This window comes from Bactrocera dorsalis, chromosome 6 (genome assembly GCF_023373825.1).
Source record: "Bactrocera dorsalis isolate Fly_Bdor chromosome 6, ASM2337382v1, whole genome shotgun sequence".
NCBI lineage: Eukaryota > Metazoa > Arthropoda > Insecta > Diptera > Tephritidae > Bactrocera > Bactrocera dorsalis.
Genome location: NC_064308.1, coordinates 30,767,645 through 30,783,785, shown reverse-complemented (window position 1 = coordinate 30,783,785; position 16,141 = coordinate 30,767,645). Strand labels below are relative to the sequence as shown.

Below are 16,141 nucleotides of genomic sequence, written 5' to 3'. Positions count from 1 at the left end.
ATTAGTATGCATTGAGGTATAAAAATGTTTTTTTAGTGCTATAACAGCCGCATTTTAAAATTAAAAACTATCTTATTGGTCTGTGGAAACAGTGAAACTTTTATTTTCATTTAAATTTTTGTTAACATTTTACAACGCATATATTGCATAAGTGAACAACCACAGTTTAATGTCAGACTAAAAATGTGTGCAACCACATTTTTCGAAAATGTATATTGTCTAAAAAAGTTACACACCTAAACGTTTTAAAATTATTGAAAGTCTAGTGAGTGCCCAGAAGGCGCAAATTAATGTTAGATTATGCTCATAAGTTGGCTTAATGATGTCCAAGTAATTACCTCATTGTTCATCAATTCTTGGATAACACGGTTTTCAGTTTTTTTATTAAAAAGAACACTAAGAATTTGTTGTTGAACTTAATTATTGGCCATATCCATACAACATGGAAATAATGTTTTGCTGCATATGCTTTGGAGAATTTCAAGATTTTTTATTTATTTTTTAAATTCTGCTCGTTGGATCTTTTTAATACACGAATTCGCTTTATGTTATCTTTTAATCGTTGCTACAAAATTTTTCATCGTAATTTACCATAACTAAAATTCGATATAGTTTTTATAAAGAAATATTTCTTTCGGCTATGCTTATTGTATTGACCAATTTGAGCCTATATTAGAAGAGCAGTTTAACAAAAAGAAATACAGCGATTTTTTATATTGTTCATTTTAGAATATTAGACATATTGGTAAAAAGCTGGTAATAATTGTAAATACATTACTTTTGTTTTATTTTCATTTTTCTCATACGTACTGTAATATTATAGATGTGTGTATGTATAAGTGGATATTTATGTTTGGCCGAAATTATGATATTTTTCATTTCATCTATGCCTAAAGTTGCCGACCAATTGCTTTTTACAACGGATTTATTTGTTGAGTTGGAAGGTAATTTTTTAAAGGAATATGGTTTTGGCGGTTTGTTATACGGAGGCTTTATTTTAAAGATATTTGATGTGGTAATGCCTACTTTCTCATCTTCCGGTGTAAAAATTGTTGGGTTAGTGTTTTTAATCTTACACATACAAATTTTAAGCAGTTCACAGTTCTTGAAATTCAAAGAAAGAACTATTTAGTTTTATAAGAATTATATATACAAATTCATACAGTAATGAAGTTTATGAATTCAAGAATTTTCACACAAACTCGTTGGATATGCTTATATATCTCAATACAATACGATACAATACCCAATCCACAAAATAAAAATACATATACATATGTTACAGGTTTTGAGTACATAGGTTTGCAAAGTGCTGTTATTTATTGTTGCTCTAGAGCTAGCGCAGAAATTTAACGTAGAATATGTAATATAACTTTAAAAAGTACTTTTGGGATGGAATGAAAATAAAATTATTTGGTCTAGAATCACATGAATATCTAAAACATACAAACATATGTATGTACATATGTATATATATGTGTACGCTACCCTTGTAATCTACATATTTTACCGGATGCGGGACGGAAAAATCACACCAGTAGTTTTGATCTATAATATTGTCGTAGTCAGAAAGCAATCTTCTCTATACATCACATTGTATACACTAAGATTTCAATTTAATTATAATTTTGCACATTGTAAGTTTGTTGGTTAAAATTTATGATATTAGTCAAAACATTTTAAATATGCATTATGCAAATTAGTTAATGGCGGTTCCAAAAAACATTCCAAATCAGCCTGTATGCTCACTCACTCATACTGTACGCACTTGCAGAATTATTTATGTACATATGAGTGAGTGTATGTACGACCGCACTTATGTATGTTTGCATGTACTCATAAATTACAACAGTTAATTCGCAAATTAAAACACATATACAACCTCACACGTGCGCTCATTGATTAACCAATAAGTGGCATTATAACACACATTAATACAAAGGAAACCAAATAACAACAAATGTAATAGACTTTGGAAATACCGTCGGTATATGAATGCGGGACAGCGTAGCTGCTAGGGCTTTCATTAGTGCTATTATTCGTTGTCGCTGCGAAATATGTACCTAAGACTCTTTTTTCGTCGGTCAACAAGTGTTTAATTAGGTATTACCACGCGTTTACTACCGACACATTGAATAACATAGGACGTTCAAAAAATAATTTACACAATTTACAGCTGCCAATTCGTGACATAACGTTTAAACAAATAATACGCTGCCACTGACACTTTATCTTTTATTAATCATAAAATTCTGCCTTAATTTATATTTCTATATATTTTTGTTTAATTTTTTTGTTTAATTATATGATACGATTTTATTTTTGATAATGATGTAGCCGGGTTGATTGCACGCACCGCACTAGTATGTTGCCTTGCAGTACAAGTTGAGGGTGTACACTGTATATACAGTCAGCCATTGCTTACACTAACACCCCACTATTACGGTCAGTGAGTGTTGAAAAGAGGCAAAAGCAAGAGCAAAGAATCAGCAAGTAAATGATAGGAACAGCGTTGCTGACAATAACTATGTACATCTGTGGTTGGCTTTGGCTACGAGGCACACAAACCAAAGTGCTCATATACAATATATTTCTTTGTATATAGTATTCGTGCATATGTGTGAGTGTATAAAGTCACTGTCACCGACATTGTTAAGAGATAAGCGAGCGAGAGTGCGTCACAAGGCGTATAGCACAACGAATATGGTGCAAACTAAATTCGGTGAGAAGAGACAATTTCCTTAGACGACGTAAATGACAGCAGTGGTGGAAATCAGTGCTGCCGTTTTAAATGCATAGACAAAAGATGTAATACTTTTTACAACGACGTTAAAAATAGCATAATATTTTCTAGAAGTTCTTCACTAACTGTCAAGTACATATGTATTTAATTTTTTTTGGTAATTCTACCACACATAATAAATCAGTGGGGCTGAACATTGCAGTAGTTCTTTAAACAAACAAAACGATAACAATAGTTTTAATAAAAGAAAACGTAATTCCTTGGTGTTTTAACTACCAACTAAGTTATGTAAATCGAACAAAATCATAAACGTAGAATATTCAAGCTCAAACCGTATGCACAAATTATATAACAAACTTTAAAGTTATATAAAATTATTAGTAGTGTCATACTTTTTTAAACCTAATTGTAATCATAATTGTTCCAAGCCCTTAAAATCAAATAAATAAAATAGTATTTGGATATCATTAATAGTAAATATTTATATTTTTCATTTTTACAGTCGTTTTTGACTTAATACTTAACTTCACGAGTCCTGTTACATAGAAAATGAAAAAAGTAAAACAAAATCGTTCACTTTCAACATTTCCTCGGATACAATATTTATCTCCAAAGCGGCAACATTGGTTGTCCCTTTATCGAGGTTTACGAGTGAAGCAACAACGGCGAACCAATCTATGTTGCAGTTCACCAAAAATAAAAATGTAGCTGTGCTGCTGGCGTCGTTGTTACAGTGAACAAAAATTCAAGTTAAAATCAGGTAATGCAAGTCTAGCAAATAAGCAGTGAATGCCTCATAGGTCATTTTCCATTTGGTTGTCTACAGCTGTAGGTCTCTAAATGCATGTACGGATCGCCGAACGCTCTTTACTAAATAGAAGTGTAAAATGATTTATTGATTTTTTAATTAATTTTTCTGTTGCATAAAATCACTATTATATAAGTTTTTTAATCATGAAATATGTAATATACTTTAAAAATATTTAATGTGCCTTAAAAAATTTACATCGCATTTTTTGCGTGGTAGACTTTATTACAATAGCAAAAACATTATTATTAACAATAGCAGTGTACATATTTAAGAGCTAACATAATTACTAAACACACATAGGAATTTAAACAAATTTTCTTAGTCATGTAACTTTAAGAACAATAGAATAAAAAAATCGCCAGACGCATTTGAAGTTTTCATAAGATTTAAGTAAATTTTTTTATTAAAAACATAAACAAAACAAATTTATAATAACCCAAAGATTACCTTCCTCCCTCCCAAGCAACGTGTGGGGCGGAATAAGCCGAGTCATGAAAGGCAATTGAGATTTTTAAACGTCGAGATTTAAAACTGCTCAGCTACAAAAAAAAAAATTTCAACATCTAAGATTGGAAACACTACATTTTATTAGTAAGGGTCTAAATTGCCTCGAAAAGCAAACCGGGATAATAACCGGGATCAGGAGAAAAAAAACTGCAAACTGTTCCATTCATCTTTCCATCGAATACGTTAGTCGCCGTGGTTTTCTCTCGAAAACTTGTAACGTCGACTCATCAGATGTTGTTATCGTCCATGCCTCTGCACCATATAGCAGAACGGTCATAATGAGTGAGAGGACTTTACTTCTCAATTGCCTACTTAGTCCGAAATAGCACCTGTTGGTAAGAGTTATTCTGCGTTGGATTTCGATGCTAACGTTGTTGTTGGAGTTAATGCTGGTTCCACGAAAGACGAAATTATCTACGGCTTCGAAGTTATGAATGTCAACAGTGACGTCGGATCTTAGTCGCAAGTGTGACCACTGTTTGTTTGATGACATGAGATATTCCTTCTTGCCCTCGTTCACCACCAGACCCATATGCTTCGTTTTCTCATCCGTTTTGGAGAAAGCAGAACTAACGGCGCGGTTGTTAAGGCCAATGATATCAATATCATCGGCGTACGCCAGCAGCTGTACACTCTAATAAAAGATTATACATTCTCTGTTTAGTTCTGCAACTAGAATTATTTTCTCAAAGAGTAGATTGAATAACTCACACGAAAGGGAGTCTCCTTGTCTGAAACTTCGTTTGGTGTCGAACGGCTTGGCTTGAAGAGGTTGTTGATTTTCCAGCTTCAAAGCCACAGTGATAAGGCCCAATCAGCTTGTTGACAGTAGGCTTTAATCTTTCTCAGAATACGATCCATAGAACCTTACGGTAGTTGGCGCAGATTGTGGGTTCTCCATTTTTGTGGGGACAGAGAACATTTAAACTGTTGGGCATGCTTCGGTCCGACCATATTATACAAAGAAGCTGATGCATGCTTCTTATCAGTTGTTCGCCGCCGTGTTTGAATAGCTCGGCCGGCAATCCATTGTCTCCCGCCGCTTTGCTATTTTTGACTTCTTCATGGTGGCGCAATGAACCATCTGCTCCATCGTCATTGATTGGGGACCCGGGTTCGCTATCTCCTGATGTTATGCCTTCACTGTCATTCAGTACGCTGGAGAAATGTTCCCTTCATAATTTTAGTATACTCTGGGCATCGGTTACTAAATCATCTTTGGGGATTCACCGCTGCCTGTGCTACGCTTAAATCGGCGCCTCGTTTTGTGACAATCGCTTCTCGGTAAATCAATTTCATTGCTCCACTATATACCGGCTTTATTTGGGCAGTTTGCTTCCTTCTGGCCATGTCCGCATCGCAGGCTTTGGAAATAAGTTTTACCAGCAGTTTGGCCTGATGATCTACGTCAATATCCGCCTTCAGGTTTTCGTCCAGCATAAATTGGAAAAGTTCCTCGTCAAGTGTTTCAATCTTCCACCCTTTGGACTGCAATTTTTTGCAACAGGCGGTTTTGTATAGTCATTGTGAGTGTCTGCTGATGTTTATCAATATGATTTGAATTTCCCCGCAATTATGTTTGGTGCAGTTGTCGTCCAGAAATTTTTCATATTCATTAAGCACTAGTTGGTTTGTTTTGGAACGCCCATATTGTTACCTTTTTTTGTGGTAGCTGAGATCTACTTGTCGAATTGGCTGGTTACTGATTCACATCGTGACTTACGCTTCGGAAGAGCAAGCTCACGTCACCCTTTCTACACCATTAGTGGGAAACAGCTGATGGTGTTTCATGAGACCCTCTGTGCGCCCCGTTATGGACCCGGCTTGTTTACAGCCAAAACAGACGCTGCCCAGGAAGCGGCTCATTGTGAGCCCGTCGCTGCTGGATTTTTGTATTACCCACCATTTAGGTAATAGGTAGGTAGGGGACACATATTTTTAAGAGGCAGTATCGACTCGCCTCTGTCGCAAAGGTTTAATCGGCTTAGCTAGCTTTTATACCGCATCCTCCACTCCTGCCGCTCCTCGTCGAGAGTTGCTTATTTGTTGTAACTTATTTCGCAACTAACCTGCTACTAGAGGCCGTCCGGCTAGCCGCGATCTGCCGACCCCACCGGTAGCTTAGAGCTCAACTGAATATCCTGGTCCCACTGAAACCAAGACCACCGGTTTGTGTTACACACAAGTTGTAATCACGTTCGTTTGTCTGCCTACATGAGTCAGAATGTATGTATATATGTGGCTGTCAGTCTGTATTACCTTCGAATTGTCAAAATATGTACTTATATACATATACATATGTGGGTATTAAAGATATGTATTTTGAAAATATTAGTTGTTACTTAGCAGATTGTTTTGATTATAAATATTGTTGCTCGTAACGTGTATTGGATATTTTATATTTATTTTTGTTGTTAGTCGACTTTACTTCTGTACGAGTGTGTTCAAAAAGTATCGCGAATTTTGTGTTTTTTCAAAAATTATTTATTTATTCATGAATATCTATTTTGTCCCCTTCAAACTAATCTCCATGAGACACTTGTGCCAACGGTCTTTCCAATCTTCGAAGCACTTCAAAAATCATTTTTTTTATCTTCTTCAGCTCCTCCTTCGATGCCGTCTTTATCTCGTCAAGAGAAGCGTAACGTCGTCCTTTCATGGCCTCTTCAGTTTAGGGAACAAGAAAAAGTCACAGGGGGCCAGATCTGGGGAATACGGTGACTGCGGCATCATTAGTGCAATTTTTTTGATTTGGTAGAAATCGAAGACGATCCAAAACACGTGCAAGCAAAGCAGCTGTCAACAATTAAATGAACATTAAAAATGGCCGAGCTTGTCGGCATTAGTGAGAGACATGAGTACCAATATAACGCCACAAAAATTTGAAATTCGAATATACGTAACCCGCGAAAACTCAAAATTCGCGATACTTTTTGAACACACCTCGTATACTAAAATTTATCAATAATAAATTAATATTCTTAAAAGTTTTCATGAATGTGTTTCCATTACAAATGGAATATACTATAACTTCGCATAAAAGTTAGTATAGCAGTTTTACTTACATTTCTGTGTTAACAAATGCAAATTTCGATTAGGTGATCTCAGGTGTGTATAATTCTTGGAAAACAGCTGATTCTTTTGTAGTTGTGGTTGTACAATGCTCTAAAACGACTGATGACTCAATTATGGATAACATGATACGAAACTCTTTGATTGAAGAGCACTGTCAAAATTCATATTTTTTTATACCAATTGACAGTGGTGCTATGATAAGAAAATGAATGTTGACTGAATAGGCCCAAATATATGTACTTTTATATTTTAATCACAAAAGATTTTCAAAATTGAGTTTTAAAGCTAAATTTAAGTAAATCTTTTAATATTAATAAGCAAATGTCTTTTGAGGATGGAGGATGGAGTCATGTGTAGAAGTTCACGCAAGTGAGGAAAGTTCTCTGATTGCCATTCACTTGGGAGTGGCCAAAAATGATTCTTTTACATATGACTCAAGCAGCTCACGACTTCCGGTCTTTGACCAAGTATCCTCTGGGTAGCCTAAGAACATCCGTTTGAAGGCGAAACATCCCCTGCATAGGGTTGTGTGCTGGGTTTGGGACCCGCCACGTAAAAACACACCCCCAGTGAATAGTCATAACCAGCCTCGGATGAGAGACCCCCCTTTTGATGACGACCATGGCAAACGAAATAAGGACTACGAATTGAGGGCATGCACCTGGAATGTCCGGTCCCTTAACTGGGAAGGTGCCACTGCCCAGCTGGTTGATGTCCTCGTGAAAACAAAGGCTGACATCACCGCCGTCCAAGAAATGCGATGGACGGGACAAGGACAGAGACGAGTAGGTCCTTGTGACATTTACTACAGTGGCCATATAAAGTAGCGCAGGTTTGGTGTGGGATTCGTGGTGGGAGAGAGACTCCGTCGCCGAGTGCTATCATTCACTGCGGTGAATGAACGTCTAGCCACAATCCGCATCAAAGCGAGGTTCTTCAACATATCGCTTATTTGCGCCCACGCCCCGACGGAAGAGAAGGACGATGTGACCAAAGATGCCTTTTATGAGTGCTTGGAGCGCACTTATGTAAGATGCCCCCGTCACGATGTAAAAATCGTGCTTGGCGACTTCAACGCCAGGGTGGGAAAAGAAGGTAACTTTGGTACTACGGTCGGTAAATTCAGCCTTCTCTACTCGGCTTGCACTCCTGCTCTCTGAGAGCACTCGTCAACAACTCGGTAGAAGGGAACTGTGGGACGGCATTTCAAACTCCTTACGTACAGCTGCAACCGAAACCATTGGTTTTCGGAAAGTGGAAAAGAACAGCTGGTACGATGACGAGTGCCGCGTCGCAGCGGAGAGAAAACAGGCTGCCTACCTCGCAACACGTACGGGACGGGATAGATACCGAGAGTTGAAGAGGGAAGCGAGACGCATTTGCAGACAGAAGAAGAAAGAGGCCGAAATGCGTGAGTACGAACAGCTCGATAAGCTGGCCGACAAGAGTAATGCTCGAAAATTCTACGAAAAGATGCGGCGGCTTACAGAAGGTTTCAAGACCGGAGCATACTCCTGTAGAATACCCTAAGGTGATCTAGCCACCGATGCCCAGAGCATACTTAAATTATGGAGGGAACACTTCTCCAGCCTGCTGAATGGCAGTGAACGCACAACACCAGAAGAAGGCGAACCCGATACCCCAATCGATGACGATGGAGCAGATGGTCCATTGCGCCACCATGAAGAAGTCAAAAATAGCAAAGCGGCGGGAGACAATGGATTGCCGGCCGAGCTATTCAAACACGGCGGCGAACAACTGATAAGGAGCATGCATCAACTTCTTTGTAAAATATGGTCGGACGAAAGCATGCCCAACGATTGGAATTTAAGTGTGCTCTGTCCAATCCATAAAAAAGAAGACCCCACAATCTGTGCCAACAACCATGGGATAAGCCTCCTCAACATCGCATATAAGGTTCTGTGGAGCGTATTGTGTGAAAGATTAAAGCCCACCGTCAACAAACTGATTGGACCTTATCAGTGTGGCTTCAGACCTGGTAAATCAACAGCCGACCAGATATTCACCATGCGCCAAATCTTGGAAAAGACCCGTGAAAGGAGAATCGACACTCACCACCTATTCGTCGATTTCAAAGCTGCTTTCGACAGCACGAAAAGGAGCTGCGTTTATGCCGCGATGTCTGAATTTGGTATCCCCGCAAAACTAATACGGCTGTGTAAACTGACGTTGAGCAACACGAAAAGCTCCGTGAGGATCGGGAAGGACCTCTCCGAGCCGTTCGATACCAAACGAGGGTTCAGACAAGGTGATTTCCTATCGTGCGTCTTTTTCAACCTGCTTCTGGAGAAAATAGTTCGAGCTGCAGAACTCAACAGAGAAGGTACCATCTTCTACAAGAGTGTACAACTGCTGGCGTATGCCGATGATATTGATATCATCGGCCTCAACATCCGCGCCGTTAGTTCTGCTTTCTCCAGACTGGACAAGGAAGCAAAAGAAATGGGTCTGGCAGTGAACGAGGGCAAGACGAAATATCTCCTGTCATCAAACAAACAGTCGTCGCACTCGCGACTTGGCACTCACGTCACTGTTGACAGTCATAACTTTGAAGTTGTAGATAATTTCGTCTATCTTGGAACCAGCGTAAACACCACCAACAATGTCAGCCTAGAAATCCAACGCAGGATAACTCTTGCCAACAGGTGCTACTTTGGACTAAGCAGGCAATTGAGAAGCAAAGTCCTCTCTCGACAAACAAAAACCAAACTCTATAAATCACTCATAATTCCCGTCCTGCTATATGGTGCAGAGAGGCGTTGCGAGTTTTCGAGAGAAAAGTTCTGCGAAACATTTATGGTCCTTTGCGCGTTGGCCACGGTGAATATCGCATTCGATGGAACGATGAGCTGTACGAGATATACGACGACATTGACATAGTTCAGCGAATTAAAAGACAGCGGCTACGCTGGCTAGGTCATGTTGTCCGGATGGATGAAAACACTCCAGCTCTGAAAGTATTCGACGCAGTACCCGCCGCGGGAAGCAGAGGAAGAGGAAGACCTCCACTCCGTTGGAAGGACCAAGTGGAGAAGGACCTGGCCTCGCTTGGAATATCCAATTGGCGCCACGTTGCGAAAAGAAGAAACGACTGGCGTGCGCTTGTTAACTCGGCTATAATCGCATAAGCGGTGTCTACACCAATTAAGAAGAAGAAATGTCTTTTGATAATTTATTCAGAAGTCAAAGTTTAAATAACATTTTCGGCCAATTCTAACCAAAAAATATGTACGCTTAAAAATTGTTTTTGAGCGGAATCTAACTTCTTCGAATGGTCTTGATAACTAGGGTTCCAAATCACAGAAGCATATTTTAATATAGGCCTTACCAAAGATGTAAACAACGTTTAACAAAACTAAGAGGGCTTTTATCCTTAAAAGATTTGAAAGATGCATGAAGATTCAAATTCAGATTGGGGTCCATAGTTATTTCCAGATCAATAAAACTGCATGCTTGCTGTAAGCTAAAGTCCTGTATTACGTATGAAGTAGGGTCTACAAGTCTACGGGAAAAGCACATCGTGTAACATTTTTAAGGTTCAATGGCATTTCATTTCTAACACACCAAGAAATGTGAATACTTTATAACAGATGGTATATCATTAATAAATAACCAGAACAGAATTGAACCAAGACATTAATTAAGTCAGAAAAAGTTAAATAAACAACAAATTTTAGAAATAGTGGTTAAAACCCACGAAGATCCAGTTTATTCAAAAGAATTGAATGGTTTCGTTTATCAAAAGCTTATTCTCCCTAAAGGCCGTTGATATATGTGTTACAAATTCTAGCATATTAGTTACTATAGATTTCCTTTTACGAAAACCGTCATGGTTTTAACGTATTAGGTTGACCTAAAAGAAACCGGTGATTTTTTCAAAATATTTTTGAGTTTTAGTTTTTTTACCATCCCAAAACGTCGTATATGATCATGTATGATTGATTGTGGTATATTTAACTTCTCTCCAATCCCACGCTCTGTTACATGACGATCCGATTCGATTAAAGCCTTGATGTCGTCATCATCAACTGCACTTGGCCGACCTGAACGCAATTTGACAAACCAACTTTGACACTGTGTTTCTTTTAAGGCTTTGTCACCATACACGTCACGTAACTTTTTAGCAACCTGAGCTGCATTTTTTCCTTTACGGAAATAATAAAGTAAAATATGACGAAAATGCTCCTTTGTGGGCTCCATATTAAAATTGCCGCCAAACAAAAAAATATAAATAAAATTACTCGAGCTTTTTTTCTAAGGCAAGGTAAAAGTGCCAGCTGATATTTGACAAAAGCAAAAATGCAATAACAGAGTCATAAGCCGTTCAAAAAATTGTCAACGCCGTTTGTATGCAAAATCACCGGTTTCTTTTCGGTCTACCCAATATTTAGCTGATATAAGATGTCTACTTTGGAAATGGTGGGTGCATTAATTATTGAAATCAGACATAACTTCTGATGAAGTTCTGATGATGCGGAACATTTTTGGAGAGTTTGAAGATTAATTGGACCTAAATAGAAGAAATAGAATATAATAGAAATTGTGAGATTGTCACTGGGCATAGTAGACTTATTATTCAACGCAGACGGAAAATTAGAAAGCCGGAGCACATGAAAAATTAAATTAGCTCTGTTCTCAATTTTTTGCTACCGCTACGGCTACGCAAACACAGCACTTCATTTTTGGCAATTGCTACTGCAGTAGTTTCAAAGATAAAATGATAAGAAACTCTTTCTTACTCTTGCCAACTGATTAGGCAGCGTCTCATCAATCAGTTACTGAAAAAGGCGGGATGCCAGAAGAATAGCGCTAAAACGAACGAGGCACGATTACGATTCTTTTGGCGCCGCGATCTGAAGGTATGGGCGGATAGAGGAGGCCCTCATTAAAAAAAATATACTCGTACTCATATACCCACCTCAGACTTCTAGTTTTTGAGATATTTGTATTTAGAGTTCAACAATTTCATAAAGAAAACATTCACAGTATGGGTGTTTACATTCATGACAAATACCCATGTTGCCACATATTGTGTTGTGAAAAACTATGCAAAAATTTTTCCGTTTACTATATATGTATAGGGACAGTGGTTCAAAATGATTTTTTTCATTCATATAGATTGTATATCACACATAATTTAATAAATATAGATAGAGATAAATTATATAATTTTGTTTGGCCTTAGGCCGCGCTTCAAAAAAGTAGCCCTGGTCTGTCTAACACCGGGATGTTGAGAGTTCTTTTATGACGAACTTCTTTCTGCGCTACACTAATATTTGTCATAAATATAAAGTCACAAATCTTTTGAAACTGTAGGTGCGCTGAATAGTTTTTAAAGTAAATAAATGTAAAATTTAGATATACGAGGTTTAACAATTAAGCAATGAGACTGATTTTCTTGCCGCGCTTGTGGTAAACCTGTTACCTTGAAATTCCCTTTCTCTTTTTTCGGCATTCCTCCCCTCGCCTAGTTCGCCTGCTGCGTCAAGTTGAGTAGACGTGTGTTTGTAGTGCTCGTCACGAAAATGGAAAAACGAAATCAAGAGCAACGCGTCGCGATAAAATTTTGCGCCAGATTAGGCGAAACAGCTTCGGAAACGTACGCTAAAATTGTAAGAGTGTATGGTGATAGTGCTCTTAGTCATCCCCAGGTGCACAATGGTTGTCTCCGCGCGACCTCCGCCCGAAAAAAGGTCGCATGAGCAAGTCGAAGATGAAAACGTTGATTATTGCCTTTTTTGATAGCCGTGGAATCGTCCACAAAGAATTCGTTCCACTGGAGAAAACTGTGAATCAAGTCTACTATTGCCAAGTACTCGAAAGATTGCGAAAACGAGTCAACAGGGTGCGCTCAGACATCGCTCGTAACTGGATCCTTCATCACGACAACGCGTCGTGCCACACTGACCTCAGCGTGTCTTTTTTGGCCTCTGAAGGGATCGCCGTGTTGCAACAGCCGCCTTATTTGCCCGACATGTCACCCTGTGACTTTGTTTTGCTTCCTAAAACAAAATCGGTGGTCAAAGGAACCCATTTTGAGTCGATTACGGACATCCAGGCGGCCGTGATGAGGATGCTCGCGGACATCCCAGTCAAAGCGTTCCAGAAATGTTACGAAGCATGAAAAACACGCTGGAATCGCTGTATAGCTGCTCAAGGGGACTACTTTGAAGGGGATGACAGAGTTGTAGAACAATTTTCAAATATACGGTTTTTATAGAATCAGTCTCATTACTTAATTGTCATACCTCGTATTTCAATGTGTACAGTGTAAATAAAAATTAGTGTATTACATAATTGAAAAATGTGTGTAGTTTCAGTTAAACATAGCGAAATAGCATATATTACTTTCACAAATATTTGAATTTTTAATACAAATATCTCGAAAACTATAAGTCTGAGATGGGTATATGTTGTTACATTTTTTAATCCTGAGGTCAAATTATTTATATATGTGAATGATATAGGCCCACTGGGGAACCGAATACTCAAAAATAATATGGGTAACGCGCTTGCAAAATACCCAAAAGTTATTTATAAAATACCCAATCTAATATATTTCTGCAGCGGCATTATTGGCAAATGTTATAAAAAATCCGAGTTTTGAGAGCACTCTCTCGAAGCAAAGAATTTTGTATCAATTTATCTATGGTAGTTTTTCACTTGACAAAACTCCGAGCAGAGCAGTGCACTTACTTTTTCGTTGTTCTCCAATGACTTTGCTACGGCTCCCGTCAGAGTGAGAGCGGTAGCAATAACAAAACGAAATACTACGGGAGTAGCGTAGCTTTTCAAACGCAGGACGAAAACATAGAACAGTTTTGGATTATGTATAATCACTTTTTACTTTGTTTATATAATTATTATAACATATTTTGTTAAGTTCGCAATTTTCGACGCAATTTAGAATATTTTGAATAGTCAACAACTAACCCAAATTTTTGGCGTGAAACGTCTTTAAAATCGCGCCGAAACATACAGGTAGCAGGTTTAAAAAGTGGACCGTAACGAAAAGGGTGATATCATCGTACCTTAATAATTAAAAAACTATTAGTCTTAGAAACAAAAATGTGGTGTGAATATTTCGCTTATATAGTCAGGTCGCTGTTATGACATTGAGTTCGTGTTGAGGTCGAGCGGGGCGGTGGGGGAGGCATACTGCGTTAACTGTGTGAAACCGGCGCTCTCGCTTGTTTCTATTCAGTGTAACTCGTGACTCCAACTATATAACGCAGTGATTCTTCCGTGTGTTTGTCGAGTTTATTTAAACCGATTGATTTATACAAAAATCCACGCATAAGTACTCCAATGTCCAGCGTCAAGCGAGCGAGACGGTTTCGGGAACGTCGCAAAGCTGCTGCTGCCGACCTCGCGAGTACCTCTACCAATGGAATACCTATACTTATGGAACTGAGAGATGTCAATATCAGTAGAAGTCAAGCAATGCAAATCATCAATGCAATCTCCGAAGAAATTGTTCAGATCGGTTAACTATAGCATATAGCTGCCATACAAACTGAATTATCCGAATGAAGTTCTTGTATGGAAAACTTTCACATTTGACAAGATATATTCACGAAATTTGGTATGGATTATTACTTAAGGTAATAACATAATCTCCGAAAAACTGTTCAGATCAGATTACTATAGCATGTAGCTGCCATACAAACTGATCGATCGGAATCAAGTTCATGTATGGAAAACTTTCACATTTGATAAGATACTATATATTCACGAAATTTGGTATAAATTATTTATTAAAATACTTAAAACAGCGTCATACTTGTTTTCATTTCAACGTTTCACGTTAAAACCAACGGCCGTGTGCTCCGGCACAGCCCCACCCGATTTTTTTTAAGTTTAAAAGCAAGAGATTTTCTATTTTTTAATTTACATAACTCTCTCGAAAACCATACATTATAACTTATTATTTGAGTAACAATACATTTGGGAACATATCTTTCAAATAAATTTAAAATAGTTTCATTAAAATAAGAGAGACTAAAATCAATATTGCCACTGTAGTCTGGCCAAGTTACTTTAGAAAGCTCACAATAAATCCTCTTAAAATTAGCTTTTGCAAACTTGAACCAATAACAGAGGTCTAATGTATTATTATGAACTAAGTAGGCTGTGATTTCGATATTAATTTCCAAAGCTGGATAATAAGAGCCCTCTGGCAGAACGAAAGGATCACATCGGACAACAGAGAATATTGAAGCGTTATCAACGAAAACCAGATATAAAAGAACTTACTAAACTTATTTGAAATTAAATTAATTTGATTAAGACCCAACACCGACATTTCACTAAGAACTCGTTAAATCATCAACGAGTACTAACAGGAATGATGAAATCATCAATAATGTAATCATTATGATACATACGGTAAATTGAAATCTTAAAAAACAATCTTGGAATCAGTATTATTAGTCATAGAGAAAATATTATTTATTAAAGAAGCAGGCAGTATATTATATACTATACAGATAAGTCCGATTGAGGCCCAAATTCGAATGCACTTAAATTCTATGAAATCTGTATGAGGAACATCGACTTCTTCAGATGCAATTGAAGAATGTACAGCAAACAGAACCTCATATTCTGCGCAGCCGGTCATATCTAAAGATTTTAAATTCACTATTGAATATCTCATTATCAAAAATGTAGGGCTTTAGCCAAGTTTCTGTGAAAGCAATGATTTTAAAATTACAATTAATGCTATTTAAATACACATCAGTAAATTTTAACATTTTGATTTCAGACGAAGAGAACGAGAATTTTCAAACTTCCGTTCATCGTCAATAAGTGAGGTATCTTAAGGAAAGAGACAATATTTTTTTATTTTAATGATTGGATCAAATCGGATCTCCCCTAGCCCGGTATACTTAATATTATAAATATTTATAAGGATTTCGAACTTGGCGTGGGGCTGCATATGTATATCCAGTCGCGGTGTTAGGGTAGGGCGCCGATCAAAAGGG

General features: G+C 37.7%; 2 protein-coding genes across 26 annotated transcripts in view; one reads left to right on the top strand and one right to left on the bottom strand.

Annotated features, from left to right (window-relative positions):
* LOC105231504 (protein pangolin, isoforms A/H/I/S) overlaps positions 1-2,683 on the bottom strand; it is a 454,601-nt gene extending 451,918 nt beyond the window's left edge. For 17 of the 25 annotated variants that reach the window (XM_049460004.1, XM_049460017.1, XM_049460006.1 and 14 more), the window contains exon 1: positions 1,983-2,548. Coding sequence is in view for 1 of the 25 variants with exons in the window: in XM_049460018.1 (XP_049315975.1) it covers positions 1,983-2,027 (45 nt within the window). In the remaining 24 variants the exon portion in view is untranslated. The other 8 variants (XM_049460001.1, XM_049460013.1, XM_049460002.1 and 5 more) reach the window with 6 other exon arrangements.
* LOC125779301 (uncharacterized) overlaps positions 2,589-16,141 on the top strand; it is an 83,734-nt gene continuing 70,181 nt past the window's right edge. Inside the window, exons 1-2 of the mRNA XM_049460568.1 lie at positions 2,589-2,722; positions 3,246-3,503. The gene's annotated coding sequence lies outside the window, so the exon portion shown is untranslated. The remainder of the gene's footprint in view (positions 2,723-3,245; positions 3,504-16,141) is intronic.